Source organism: Onychostoma macrolepis, chromosome 05, assembly GCF_012432095.1.
Source record: "Onychostoma macrolepis isolate SWU-2019 chromosome 05, ASM1243209v1, whole genome shotgun sequence".
In the NCBI taxonomy this organism is placed as follows: Eukaryota; Metazoa; Chordata; class Actinopteri; order Cypriniformes; family Cyprinidae; genus Onychostoma; species Onychostoma macrolepis.
In genome coordinates, this window is record NC_081159.1 from 40737486 (window position 1) to 40753894 (window position 16409).

The following is a 16409-nucleotide window of genomic DNA, read 5'->3' on the forward strand; positions in this document are numbered from 1 at the left end:
ACTTGGGCACAAACCAGCAGATCAGATTATTCCTAAATATTAATGTAAATTTAATGCATTATATTTGTGAGATTATTTCTTTAATAATAATGCAATAAAAGTGTGATAGGCTTATCGGTGACATGGAAATAAACTATTATTATTAGTTGTTACTTCAATTATTATTCATAATATTATTTTAGTTAAAAACAATAATAAATCAACAAAAATATTAATATTCCACAGTAAAACAAATAGTATTTAAAATAAACAACAATAATAATTACTATTCATATTATTCAAAATATGTTTAATTTATAATCGTAATAAGTATTATTATTCAAAACATTACTTTTATTTCAAATAATACAATTGTAATAATATTTAAATAATAAAATGAAATCTACATCTAAATCTACTACTGCAATAATACTATTACAGTGTAAATAAAAGACAAGTATTTAACAACAACAATATAATAATAATATTAATTGATATAACAAAATTAATAGTAATAGTAAAATAGTAATAATAATAAAATAATAAAAATTAAGAATGTTGTTGTTATTATAATTATTATTACTATTATTTGTTTACTTTGTTTACTTTATATAACAACAGTAAAATTACAACACCAATATTTATGTCTGTCTTCATTTCTTTGCTTTGAAAGTCTTTATAAATTAATAATAATAAAATAATAATCAAAATTTAGAACGTTGTTATTATTATTATTATGATTTTATATAACAACAGTAAAATTACAACACCAATATATGTCGGTCTTAATTTCTTTACTTTGAAATATAGGCTAAAATACAGAAAGAAAATACTTCCCTGTTTTATGTGTATTGGAAGATTTACTCATCAGCCACAACAATGCAATGATCTTCTAACACAATGTAATGATTTACTTTTCTCAGTAAATGTTAAATAATTGCAATTACTTTGATTAAATTATTCAATAAAAATAAGAAAACAGCCAGTATGCATGCCTGTCTACAACTGAATTCTATTTTCCTATAAGGTGTGACACCCCTCGTAACACTTTCTTTATATTTTTGCGTTACTTCATGTTTTTCCATCATCATTCTCGCATGTACTGTACATAAAGCAAATACAGGAACAGCACAGCAAAATGTCAGCAGGCTGACACACTTCCACCATCATATGGTGTATAACACCAGCCAGTCCTACAGATCCTGTGTTTATCAAAGCTGAGTTGACTGGAGAAGCTCTCTACGGTCTTCAGCAGAAGAAACACATCTCTGCAGAAGGTGCTGCGCAGCGGCTCTGGAGATCTGCACACTATGACTGATGAAGAACTTTCAGAGCCTTTTCACTTTTAACATCTTTTTTTTCCCAGGATCCTCCTTGCTTTATCTCTCTACTTCCTGTCCCCTGTGAACTCAAACTCTCTCGTCTTCTGCCTCTTTCATGCCTGTTGGTCCTCAGAGGTGAACAATGAGCTCTCCATCCTAAACTCTTTCTTGTTTGAAATCAGATCTCTCGTTCTTTAACCTCAACAAGAACTCAAACCATAGGGGTCCTGTGCTTTTTTTACCTTTTCCTCTAATTACGTGGATGGTAGAAGCGCACAGAAACGCTGGTATTCTGAAAAGTTGATGTTCGAGAGAGTGAATATATCTCTTCGTATTCTCCAGGCGGACCGAAAAGAACAATAGGAAATTTTCCTTTCGCTCTCCTGCTGTTTTTCCACCGTTAATTGTCTTCAAATTCTCCTATGAGATACTTTTAGAGCGGATTAGTTTCTCTTCCATCGCTTTTAAAATAAAAACTACACTGCAGTCTCAGCACGTTGATGATAAACAAACGCTCACACTAGGGATGTGCTAAAATGTTGACCTATAACGATAGATGAAAATGACTTATTTTATGGTGAATGAGCAGTATATTATATTATGTTATATTATTTTCGTAAAAATCCATGCTGTTAAAAAACATTTTCATTAATCGAAATAAAATAAATTTAAAATAAAAATGTTAAATTAAAAATGTTGCCTAACTGAAATAAAATAGATTTAAGCTGAAGTACTAAAATTGATTAAAACCACAATGAAATAAAAAATAAATGAAAGCTACATAGAAATATAAAACATGTATAATATAATATATTTTATGAACTTGAAATGAGACTACATTTTAATATTTCACTTTTTGAATTTTTAGCGTATATATAAAAATGTAAGCTAGACTTTTGCATCACAAGAATAATTTACATTTTAAAATATATTCATATAGAAAATATTAAACTGAAAATTGTAATAATATTTTACATTATTGCTGTTTTTACTGTATTTTTGATCAAATAAATGCAGCCTTGGTGAGCAGAAGAGACTTAAAAAGTCTTAACGACCTTAATGCCATTTAATTATTCACAAACTTAATGGAAACGAATTGAAGGTGTAAATTACTGTATGTGTGAATGCATGCACATACAGTGTTGATGTGTGTGAACGTCACCTGTCCAGGTTGAGTTTGTGTGCCAGTATTCTCCAGTCATTTCCGCGTGTGTGTGGGACGTCCAGGCTGCTGCACAGTTTGCTTCTGATGCTGACCGGGATCCTGAACGCACTCGGACCTGCAAGAACCGTGATACTGCTGCCTGGATCCATCAGGGACGTGTCGATGCCCTGGACATCCTGCAGAAAACACATGAAGAGCTCTTTTCCAAAACGCTATAAATCCATTTTGATTAATTTGAGTAAAAATTAGTTTTTTTACCAAGAAAGTGGCAAAATGAAAACCACTATTTTCTATTTCAAACTTTCACATACCATCTTTAGGTTATAATAACATTAAAAATTCAAATCCAGATTTTGTTTTTCAAACATTTATTATAAAAATAGATTTTTTTCCCCCCAAAATGCAATAAATCCATGACACTTTTTTTTTTTTTTTTTTTCAAAATGCAATCCATTGAATCAATATAAAAGTTATTTTTCATATTGAAACTAAAAGGATAAAATAAAAGAAAATTTCATCACGACCAAGAACATGAACAACAATATCACATTAGACCACAGAAATTCCAAAATGACATTTCCCTTACATTCAACTTCCAGTGCATTCATCTTTGCCATGTATGCTGTATTAACAAAAACATTAATGGCATTAATAAAAACACTTACACTGACAAGCTACGCAATATCGCGTTCATAATCGAATGCGATTCATCTGCGATTATGAACGCGATATTGTGCAGCTTGTCAGTGATCGGCTCTGTGCATTAAATGCTGCTCCATCTGAAAGCACGTGATGGAGATCACACAACCGGCTTTACTGACGAGATGCGCATGACAATCACATGCGATTTATCGTGCAGCCCTTTTTGTTTGTTTGTTGATCACAAAGTACAAAGTAGATGAGGAAAACTCGGATGCCGGGTGTATTCAGAGCGCCGCCATTACTGTTTACAGTGCGTGGAATGGTGCGCTGTGATTGGTTGAGCAGATATATCGCGTTCTGCAGAGAAGGGAGACTGGCGTTTGTTGCGGTTTGGAAAAAAAGGGAAAAAACATGACAGAATAACGTGACGGATATCACATTTTGTGTAAAATTAAAAATTGACTTTTCAATACTGACCAGATACAATACTGATTTTGGTGTTTACTCAATTTTTAAAAAAAATGGCGTTTATCGCGTTTTGGAAAAGAGCTCTTCACATACACTCCATCATATGTTTTTTTTAAATCTTAATTATGTGTCTGCAGCGTATGTACACAACCACCCTATAGTGGTAAAAATCCACTCACACCGTTTGTTATTTTCCCCATAAATCAGAAATGGTGTCTCAAAATGAGCCGTTCAGGAATGTACTCCAAAGTGACCTCACTTTGAAACAGGCTCCACCCACGACTGGTAACAATCTTTGCTTTATTAGCTTAGCTCCTCCCCCAAGTGAGCTGTACTCAGTCTGCTACATTTATGTCCTCGTTAGAGCATTTAAACTCAGCAATTAAGTAAGAAATTAATTCTTAAAATTACTTAGTTATTCAGTCAATTGCAGTGAGTGATTTTCTGTTTTTGTTGTTTGATTCATATTAACAGCACAGACAGCAACAGGTACTGTATATTATACTTCTGTCATGCAGATCAAATATCAAATATGCAATTTCTTTTCCAGCTGTTTATGTTCACAGACATTACTGACTGTTTTTGTCTTAACCTTGTGTGTACTGAACAGTTTAAGCGCAATAAGACCTGAAAGAAAACTTCACTTAGTACTCACGTGATGCGCCTTCGGACGTGTGCGCTCAGAACACCAAATATCAGACGTTTATTGATTTTATTTATTTATTACTTATTTTATTTGATGCTGTAAAGCTCATTGGTCAGCTGCTGCTGTTGTAAATGGTGCTATATAAATAAATGAAACTTGAAACTTGTTGATGCTGTCGATGCTGCTTTAAAATGCGTGAAAATAATACACTTTTATGATGATGACGAACTGCAATGTAACACGAGCACAATAAACATGCTTATCCAAACCAAACAGATATTTTGTTTTGGCAGCGTATGCGAGACACGAGCTGTAAAGACGCTTCTGGAAAGGAAAAAATTGAATTTTTAGAATAATAAATTATCTGTGAGGTATTTTGGGCTAAAACTTCACAGACATCTTGCATCTTGTATATACTACATCTTGTAAAAAGGGGCATAATAAGTCCCCTTAAAAGCTAAATAGAAATGACAAAAGCACAAAACATATATCCCCATATCCCCACCTTAGCAATCACTCAGAACGCCATAGATGAAATATAATGTTATTTATCTAAAATATACATTTAAAATTTAAATGTAAGTATAATCGCATGATGGTGAGTGTTTGCTCATTACTTTAACAGTAAGTCTCTTTAAAAAACAATAATAAGCAGAGACTTAATACACTGATCACTAACACACGTCTTGCTATAACATGTGTTTCTTCATTTTAAAGCTGCTCGTATGTATCTTCATATGTATAAACAGCATCATGCGTCTCAGTCTCCCGCTGAGCTCCACTGCTCTTTTGGTATTTAAAAATGTTTTCACCAAATCAAGGCCGTTTCACTGCTGGAGATACACTCTGCTTCTTGGAAATAATATCGACTGACATTTCCAATGCATTAAAATCCGAGCTGCAATCTCAATTGTGTGTGAGTGCGTGTGTGTTGAGGAGGCGGTTTAATTAAATCACTCTCGTTGGTGATATTATTCGTAAAAAGCAACAGCGCCAGCACCAAATAAAAGCTTCTGCTTTTCTACATCTATAAGAACAGAAGCGGAGGATGTGAAATGAGCACAGCTGCTTTGCATTTGAGTAACACAGAATATTAAAATTCCCACAAAAAAAGCAACCAAATCACAACATTCAAACAATGCATTAAACTGATCAAAAGTGACAGTAAAGACATTTAAAATGTTACAAAAGATTATATTTCAAATAAATGCTGTAAAAGAATCCTGAACAATTTTTTTTTTTTTTAAGTATCATGGTTTTCGCAAAAATACTGTTTTCAACATTGATAAGAATAAGATTTTTTTTCTTGAGCAGCAAATCAGCATATTAGAATGATTTCTGAAGGATCATGTGACAAAGACTGTAATTCAGCTTTGAATCACAAAAATAAATTAAATTTTATAATATATTACAATAGAAAACAGCTATTTGAAATTGTAATAATATTTCACAATTTTACAGCTTTTACTGTATTTTTGAAAAAAATTATTTTTAAGTAAAAGCACAAAACAACATTAATGTTGAAACGAAATTGAAAAAAAATAAATAAAAATCGTAAAACCACCCTAATCACCCTCAACACCTAGTACCAGTGTTGTTAATGTATTGTTAACTATGAAAATAATGAAATATTAAAAATAATTTTCATTAATTAAAGTAAAGCTTAAATAAAGCATAAATACTATGAAAATTAAAAATGTTGATTTGGCAAGTAACTAAAATAAAATAAATGTAAGTGATTAAATTGTCAAAACTAAAACTGAAAAAAAAAAAAAAAAAAGCTAAATAGAAATATGAAACAATATTACTAAACTTAACCTTAAATAAATATGAAAAGTTATAAAAAAATATATAATAACAATTTCAAAATATTAATAAATGCTACAACAGTGTAAAGATAATACAGAAATAACACTGCAAAAAGACTTTAAAAGAACTTAAAAAAAGAACTTTTGAACAGTTAGATGAAATAAGAAAAGCCACGGATGGAAACAAATAGAATACTGAAACCTGGTTTTAAAATTCTATTTAATTTTTGTTATTATTATTATTATATAACTTTAATTTTTCCTGAAAATTATCACAATTACGTGCAAATGTACAACAGACAAAACCATCTGATGGAAAGTCACCTTTATTTAAAAGCGCTTTTAACAATACAGATTGTGTCAAAGCACTTAACAGTATCAAATTGGAGGATAGAGTGTCAGTAATGTATAATGATTAGATTAAACACTCAATTTTCAGTTAATGGCAAAACCAAAACTCCACTGAATCTTCCACATTTAAAGGGGTGGTTGATTGCAATTTCACTTTTTTAACTTTAGTTAGTGTGTAATGTTGCTGTTTGAACATAAACAATATCTGCAAAGTTACGACGCTCAAAATTCAATGCAAACAGAGAAATTAGTCTTTTAAAATTTGAATGCCTACAAAAATGGCTGGTAGGGACTACAACGATCTACTTCCCGGGTTGGAAGTAAACCCTGAAATTTCCATAAACCCCATCTGCTTTAGAGAAGAGGAAGAGTTGTTGCCATGTCGACAAAACTAGGGGTGCACGGAAAAATCTATTCATATATGAATCAGGATTCTGTCTTCAAGTTTCAAAATGAATGTTCTAAAGCAGCGGTTCTTACTGTTCCTCGCGTCCCCTGCTCTGCACACGCTCTGCATCTCTCTCTCTCTCAGATCATCAGCTCGTCACAGCAACATCAATGAACTGTGTTCCAATAATACACTTTAGACAGACATATTTTTTCACATAGCTACGAGAAGCATTAAACATGGACGCGCACACGGTTGCCATGGTAGCGAGCAATACTTGCTGGCAAACACTTCTTACTGTTACAAAAATGCTACAATGCAATCATGTATTCTGCTGTATTACAGCTTTAATCAGGATAAAACCGTATATTAGAAGCTAACATAAGCAGTAGCATTTACAAATAACTGTGTATCTAAAAATATGAGACAACAACAAACAAAAAAACATACCATTCTGAAACGTCCTGTAAAAGCTGTGCTTGCACAAGTTCTGTGCGATCCTCTTCACTAATATTCTCTGGGTCTCAATCAGGCTCAAACTGATAAGCAATATTGACGACGCCATTGTTTACAATACAACCAGAGCATATTCTGAGGTGAGGGGCGGGACGTTTCTGAACTGCACTAGCGAATCACAACAAACTGGGCCAGCTAACCAATCTGAACCCATCGTGTATTTCTGAGGGAGGGGCTTCATAAAACCAGGAAATCATCAGTGCGGTATAATCGGAGAAGGGACAGAATAAAGGTAAATTATGTGAAAAATAATGCGTTTAAAAAAACAAGCATTAACACATGTTAGACTGGACCCCATAAACACAATCAAGCCTAGCAAAAAAAAAAAAAAAAAAAACAGTCAACCACCCCTTTAAACATCATTGCACAAGTGTATCAAAATGAACATCTTTGATCAATAAATGCACTCAGTCTATTTTTACTAGTATGAAATGACAAGTGCACTGAAAACAGTCCCTGAAGAGGCTGAACATCAGTCAGACAGATGCGCTTCGCAGCCCAGAAAGACTCAATTCATCGCAACGCATCCATCTATAGTGTTAACGAATCTGTGCTGTTCTTAATTAGACACATTGATTATAGCCCAGGAGCGGCGGAGAGAGAGAAACACAGCGGTTCGGTGAAAACCCTTTGTGATGTATAGACAGACGAGTGAGGGTGTTAAGAGTAGCTGAAGCTCTTCTCACAGATTAAACAGAAACAGCCTCTTCTCCAGAGACGCAAACACATGGGAACTGAAGGAAGACAGCTGATGGAGAGCGCAGAGCCCTTACAAACTCTAGTGAGCTGCCTAACTAGACAGTATCCCAGAATTCTATTCTCAGAAGTTGACCAGATTTCGGAAATTGAAACCAGGGATATTCCTGTTTGAGTGGTCAAAATATCATTGAAATCTTTTTTTCCTTTGAATAAAAAAACAGGGTCAATATATCTTTAATGTTTTTGTTTTTCAAATGTTGTGGGTTCCCTGTTCTATTAATATAAATATGATGATGCTTAGTTTGATTATTTCAGTTTTGATTTTGATCTAGTTTTAATACAATTCACCAAAAATCACAGTATGAAAATAGTTAATAGTAATCATGGTAAATAGCAAGAAGCAGTTCAAAAAAATTTATAATAAAAAAAAAATATTATCAAAATAAAACTGGATTTAACATATTTTTAACATTTCCTGTTTGTAGCTGTATTTAATGTATTCATTTTCCCAACTTTTATTTATTGATTTATTTAATTTTTTATGTTTGTGCTTGGAAATTACTCTCACTATCCTATCTCACTAGCTTTAATTAGGCAACATAATTATAATTTTCAAAATGAGCCGAATAAGCATAATAATAAGCATAATTAGGAATAGGAAAGATACGTTTCCAAAAGTATAAACATAAAACAACATTTGTAAAGTTGCAATTAGTGTATACTCAGTTTATGAAAATGAAAATGTTAAATACTGTAAACAAATGTACAAATATTTGTTAAGTACAGTTTTGCTTATCATATGTTCTCATATTCATATTTTTATTTTGGTAATGTGTTTTTGTAAAGTCATAATTTTGTTATAATAGTGTTTTGATCTGCTGCTATTTGCATATATATATATATATATATATATATATAGCATAAAATTGCTATTTATAGTCACTATACGATTGCTCCGATAACCAGCGGGTTACTGTATGGTCGGGCTTTTTTGCAATGTATTTTTGAACCTGCTGTACGGGAACATCTGGTCACCCTATTCCAGAATGAAGCTTGGAAATAATATTAAAGAATTCACAGAAGGAATTCATTACGCGCGAGAGGGATGGAGGCATCGCAGAGTGTGTGTTTTCATTCTGAGCAAATATCAAGCACCTAAAGATGTCTGAGCGGGACAGCAGAGAGCGAGAGAGGGCGTGTTACTGTACCTCGCTCAGGGTGGTGTAGAGCTGGAAGATCTGACCTTCTCCCTCCACCTGTCTGACGCACAGCTTGCAGCACAGCTCACACACACTCACGCTCTGACGCTCCAGAGCAAACGAGCAATGCAGCCGGCGCACCGATCCACTCCACACCTGAGAGAAAGACAGCTCCTGCACGGACACAGACACACACTTTACCTGACGTCTGTTCAGAATTCATAATAATAATAATAAATAAAATTGTATTAAATCATCTTATATTAAATGTTATATTAAATTATTTAATAATTCAAATGAAAATATTGAAGTAAAAATAATGAACAATTATTATGTATTAATATAAACTAATTTACAATATGTGTGTATATAAATTTAAAAATAGTAAATCATTTTATATTAAATATTACATTAAATTACTTAATTAAATTGAATTAAATTATTAAAATAAAAATAATTAATAAATATTATTATTGAAGTTTGTGTATATATAAATTATGTGCATAAATATTAATATTAAGAAATATTAAATATTATGAAATATTAAATTGTTATTACATTACTTAATCGTTCAAATTAAAATATAAAAAATAAATAAATACAATAAAATAAAATAAAAAACATTTAAAAAAAAAACCTCATTAAGTCTCATTCTTCCTCTAGATCTAGTCACTGGTTCAGAGTCAGTTCTATCATGTTTACCCCATGCACTCGTCTATAATGTGTTTATCTCAAGGCACTTTCCAGGTTTTCTTCTAACAATTTCAAACTACTTCCCTAATGCACTGATAAAGTATCTTGCTTGAAACATAATATAATACATTGTGAATGTGGCCACAATTATATAGAAAGACACAGAATTGACAGTGTGTTGTATTATAGGGCATTGTGAATGCATGATTAAAGCTGTAAATGGTTTTAGCTTCATGTTAACTCTCTCTCAGGTCCTTCTTCAAACACCACGCTCTCAGTTGAAGTTTCAACAGACTTTTTCTTTCTCTGATACAAGGTTATGGAGTAACCCGCCTCGGGACAGGAGATCTTCTCCATCTCCTGACGTTTTTAAATCCTGTCTGAAGACTCATCTGTATTCATTGGGCTTTTTTGCTGTTGTCTTCACCTGATATTTGGTGAGTAGTTTGCTCTTCCACTGCGAGTGAATGTCATGTATTGACAGTCTCAGGTTGTGGTTGCTGTAACTGAAGTTCAGAGACTTTGGTTCATCCAGCAGTTTTCCGCCGATCTGTTTTTCTATCTGCAGCACCTCCTGTCCACAAAAACACATACAGTCAACAGTGCTGCACCATTTATAATACAATCATACAGTCACATTTCACACGGCTCTTATTATCTTTTAAAATGAGAGTTTGACCCAAAATTTCTTCATACATAGTATATAAGTTAGATGCATAATATTAACAACAACAACAACAAAATATATAAAATGAAGTGATATTAAAATACTTTATATTAAATATTGTGTTACCGTGTATTAAATGACCAAATATTTAAAATATATAAAACAAACTATCAATACTGAAGTCTGTATATATTAATAATAATAAATTATATAAGAATTAAGTAATAATACTACATTATATTAAATGTTGTATTATATTAAATTATTAAATCACTTAAATTAAAATATTAAAATAAAAATATATTTAAATCTGTATATATTTAAAATATTACATTAATAATTATATTTATATAATAATAACAACAATTTATATAAAAATCATATGAAGTAATCATAACATCTGAAATGAATTTATGAATCATTTTAATTCAAATATTAAAGCAGATTAAAATAATGTAAACATATTAATATTAAAACTACATTTTCATTCAAATGTAATTTATTGAGCAAACTCATTATTAACTGAGTTATTCCTCAGTTAGGTCTAGTCCCTGACATTACTTAACCTAAATTACAGTTAGTCAATCATAACAGTGCTCATTTACATACAATATAGAAGTTAGTCAAATTAAGATACGATGGCATAAAACAGCCTGTGTCAGAGAAGGCGGAAACTGATTATGAAAATCTTAATTGACTATTTTTAATTGGGCTTGAAAGCTGTTACGCACTTTGAGTGTGTCCTGTGTGTCGTCGAGGCAGTACACTCGGATGTGATAGTCTACACCTGCTGTGACTACAGGACCAAACACGGCCAGTTTGACTCGCTTAGCCGCTGACGGACAGATGCTCTGGCCAATCAGACAGTAGGATCCGAGAGTCTCGGTCAGGATGTGACACGCCTCCTCCCCCAGCTGCACGTAACAGGAAGTAGTGAAGTTCTCCTCTCCAACAACGACCACGTCCTGCGCACAGAACACATGCATCGCTTACATGAGCGGCTCATCATGACAGGTGCAGGGTTAAACTCATCTCTCACACACTTACATTATAAACTTGAATATATATTTGTACCCTGGTGGGACTTGAATTGTGAATAATTTGCGTGATTAATCTTATTATTTTTAAGTTATTTCATGCTTTATTGCCCTATTCCACTGAAATATTTCTAGGATTTAAAAGCTGCAGTGATGCATAAGTAACAAATACAAAGAATAACACAGACAACCGACAAACAAATATCAAATAATAATAATAATATAATGTTATTATATTAAATAACATTACATTTTTAATTATTATTATTAAACTACAATGACATTCACCACTAAATGTACTTTTTCCTCATCATTATCATTTTAATATAAAAAATAATTTTAGTACTAATATTTAATTTTATATTCCAATTTAATGATTAAAATAAGAATAAAATAAGTGAATGAATGATAAATGAATAAAATAATAACATTATTTTATATAATTCTAAAAAACATTATATATATATATTTTTTAATTCTTACATTTGTTTCATTTGTTTACATTATTTTCATGACAATTAAAGCACATTTTTACTCCTGAATTGACATTGCTATTATTATGAATGTAAAAATTACTGTACAAAATCCCTTTAATACAACAATTTTTTAAAATCTAAATTAATTAATTAATAGCGGTACAACCCATATTACAATGATGCAATTGTAAAATTGATATTGCAATTGATATTGGATGTAAAAAAAATACTGTTCAAATTACATAAATACTGTTTGATTAATTTTTTTGGTTACAGTCATTTTTTGGGGTGAGGGTTGTTCTTAATTATCATAAAAAATAACATGAAAAAGCAAACACTTTTAAAAGTCCTAAAAATAGGTTTCATTGTCTTGGAAAAAGTAATTTCTTATTTCTTCTTTTGATTTTGGAGTGAAATATGACCAGGGTATGTTTTTGACAGGTTTTATGAGATATATATCCCCACAAGCAGGTTCTTCAGGACATTTGGTCTCTCCTGCACACACACACACACACACACACACACACAGACAGACACAATGCGAGTGTGTGTCTGAGGGAATCCCGGCCCTGATAAAGGAAGCAGATTCCTCCTGATAAATACGCCCCATCCTTTTCTCCGCTCCACTCTTACAATAATTGAATTTTGTGTTGTCTATTTGTAGAACCCTGCCATGCACAGCAGGCCAATTTACCCTGCCTGCCTTCACTGATAGTTACATTTATTTTCCAGTCATGTTTCCCTCTCTCTGCAGGATAAGTAGTTTATTGAAATGGAGCGGCTCATCTCCAGAGTTTCCCTGACCTGATTCCTCTCGCTGCCACGCTTTCATTCAGCCACTGGCTGTCCCGTTCGGCCATATTCAAATTCCTCACCTCCCATTGGTCCTGCTGCGTGTGTCTCTTGAGGATGATTTGCCAGTCGTCGGAGTGGGCGTGTGCGCAGTGGTGGAGAGTGAGGATGACGGGACGGGTCAACAGGGCGCCCGCGGGACCGCAGCTGACCACGGTGCTGAGCACGGCCTCCCCATTGCCGACCGCTGGCCTGAGAGAGACAGACACATTTAAAGGGACAGTTCAGTCAAAAATAACAATTCTGTCATTTACTCACCCTCAAGTTGGTTCAAACCTGTATGACTTTCTTTTTGCTGTTGAACACAAAAGAAGATATTTTGAAGAATGCTGGTCACCAAAGATTTGACGGCAGCCATTGACTTCCATAGTATTTTACCTTTTTTAGTAAAAAATACCATGGAAGTCAATTTCAACCAGCAACTGTTTGGTTCTTCAGAATACCTTCTTTTGTGATCAACAGAAGAAAGAAACTCGTACATGTTTGGACCAACTTGAGGGCGAATGATAAATGATGACAAAATGTTCATTTTGGGGTGAACTATCCCTTTGAGGCTTTTGCCAACTTTTCTTTTTTTTTCACCGCTTCTGGTCTCACCGAAATCACTGCAGAAGCTACAGTAACACAATGGAACCAGAACTGTTTGAAATTTTCAAGTTAATAATACATCAAGTTGAACAATAAAATGTTTGATATGAATTTTATTATAAACATTTATGAAGAACAAACAACCTGCACTGTAAAAAAAAAAAAGAAAAGTTGAGCCAACTTAAAAATTTAAGGCAATCAGCTTCAGCAGTTTTTTGAGTTTGCTCAACTTGTTTTTGTGGGAGATTCTCAAATTTTTGTTGTATAAACTTAAAACGACAAGTTGAGAAAGTTGCGTATTTAAAACACTGAATGAGCGGTTACATGAGACAGGATAAGGACTTCGATAAGTTACTCTTTCTTTTAACATACTTTCAGATGTTCATTCATGTTTATTTCAGGCTGTAACTGGAGGAGACGATCAGTTCACATCCGCTGCCACGTCTCTTGAACTGAGGCGCTATACAGTGATCTGTCACTCCACATTAAACAGTGCCAAAATGGCATTTATTGTTTGAATACTGCAGTTAAATGGTGAGAATTTGAAATCTGAGACTTCACAAAGCTTATTGCGATTTATTGGATAGGAGGTGTGTACAACGTTCTGTTCATTGACTGAAAACAGGCTAGACTATTCAATTCTTGCGATTTAAGAATCGATTAAAATTGAGAAAGCAATATTTTTTACCCAGCCCTAGTGTGTGTGTTTTACCTCATGCTCTCTGTCCTCTGTACAGTCACAAACATCTCATACACGCGACCTTGAGGAATCGCACCGGCTGGAACCAACAAGCTCACACCTGAAACACACATTACAGAAAGACTGATTCAGAGAGAAGCCGCACACCTTGTGCTGAGCTAGTTTCATGTGTCAACTAATTTGTCTGTCCTCACTGAAAACGAAAAGGATTGTGAAGCAACAAAATCACAGCCAACCAGAACATACTTGATAGATAGATAGATAGATAGATAGATAGATAGATGGATGGATGGTGTTTCATATAATGTCAGTGGAGTGCTGTGTGTCATTTCTGCAGTTCATGAAGTAGTATTATTATTAGCTGCCGTCCTCTGGATTCATTCATCACTGTCACTGAGCGTGTTCATCTCATCACACGAATGCGAGATTGTGAATGTGACATTTCCATCGCATCTTACCGAAACCCGTTACAGGCATACACCTTAATTAGACTAATGAAGGACTATCAACACAATCAATTAATCATCATAAATTATATCACACGGCGATTCATAAATATGCTGGACACTCGGCGAGGACCAGAGTGTGTGATTGTGCATCATAAATCATACACAAATAAGCTGTGTGTGTCCGTTCTCACCTGAGTTGGGTATGATCAGATGACCTCCCAGCGAGTTAAACGACCCTAATGCCGTACATGTAGGGTCCCGTGTGCGTGCCAGCGTCTGGTTGCGCAGGGTCATGGGGTCACTGTCCAGAAGAGAGTGGGTGACTTTGGGGGACAGGGTGGCGGAGAGGTCAGAGGTCATGTCCTCCTGAGGGGTCACCGTGCCGGAGGAGTTGTAGACTTTGATCTTGAGGTTGGGAAGCGGCAGTGGCTCCAGCAGAGGGGAGCTGGTCATGGGGATTTTGTCAGAGATGTCGTGGAGGGCGTATACTGGACCTCGATACAGCGCCGCCGCTGTGGACAGATCAGGGGTTGCGGCCAGCAAATCCGCTGCAAAAACACACACATGAAATTACTATTAAACATTACTAATGACATTTGAAGACAGATCTGTCGGCTTATTAAATACACCACACTCCCAAAGTTTGTGTTGGCAAGATTATTTAATTTTTCTGAAAGCAGTCTCTTATGCTCATGAACGCTGCATTAATTTACATTACAATCTCAAATAACTATTTTCTATTTGAATATATTTTACAATGTAATTTATTCCTGTGATTAAAGCTGAATTTTCAGCAACATTACTCCAGTCTTCAGTGTCACATGATCCTTCAGAAATCATTCTAATATGCTGATTTGTTGCTCAAGAAACATTTTTTATTATTATCAATGTTGAAAACAGTTGTGGAAACAAAATATGATAAAAAAAAAATATATATTTTTTCAATTGAGCATTTACAGTATATGAAATATATATATTTTGTAGCATTATAAATTTTGCTATTGTCACTTTTGATAAATTTAATGTTTTATTTTATTTATTGATTTGAATCATACTGACCCCAAACTTTTGAACAGTAGTGTATGCGCAAAACCACAATGATTTTAAAATCTCACATAAACAAGGTACTTCCAAAATTCAAAATTATCTGCACCTGTTGAGTACAACAAAGGTTAAACAAATCAGCATAAAAGCACAATAAAGTACTGAAGTCCATACAACTCTGTGAGTGCTGTATTAAAAGTCACATGCTAACGTTCTGCGAGGAAGAAAAACACATTTTAAGACATTATTTATGGCAATTCCCTCCTTTGCAAAAGCTCTCAAATATCATTCTTCATATTTAAATTGGCGTACCGTATTCGGTTATTTTCTATGGAAGCTTGTTTCTTAGTTTTCTTCTTAATATTAAGATATTAACATATTGCAAATCTGTTTTCATCTTGCAACATCTTGCAATTGATTTTTGCAATTTTTCTTAAAAAATAAAAATAAATAATAAAATGAAATAAAAAAATTGTGACTTTTTATCACAAGTCTTACTATTTCTCAATTTTGAGTTTATATCTCACAATTCTCACTTCACCTCTCACAATTCTGGCTTTATATTTTGTAATTCTCAGTTTATATCTTGCAATTTTGACTTTTTTTCTCACGATTATTAATTCTGAAGTCAGAATTGTGAGAAAAGAAGACAGCACTGTGAGATGTAAACTCAGAATTGTGGGGGAAAAGTCCTGTGGTGTAAATAAGCTTCCATAATTT

The 16409-nt window shown here is 33.4% G+C and overlaps 1 protein-coding gene across 4 annotated transcripts in view; it reads right to left on the reverse strand.

Annotated features, from left to right (window-relative positions):
* Window positions 1-16409, reverse strand: part of unc5ca (unc-5 netrin receptor Ca) — a 148695-nt gene that overhangs the window by 4319 nt on the left and 127967 nt on the right. For all 4 annotated transcript variants that reach the window (XM_058777217.1, XM_058777218.1, XM_058777215.1 and 1 more), the window contains 7 exons: window positions 14837-15193; window positions 14209-14296; window positions 12932-13100; window positions 11275-11508; window positions 10304-10450; window positions 9193-9357; window positions 2464-2642 (listed from right to left, as the gene is read on the reverse strand). In XM_058777217.1, the coding sequence (XP_058633200.1) occupies window positions 2464-2642; window positions 9193-9357; window positions 10304-10450; window positions 11275-11508; window positions 12932-13100; window positions 14209-14296; window positions 14837-15193 (1339 nt within the window). The remainder of the gene's footprint in view (window positions 1-2463; window positions 2643-9192; window positions 9358-10303; window positions 10451-11274; window positions 11509-12931; window positions 13101-14208; window positions 14297-14836; window positions 15194-16409) is intronic.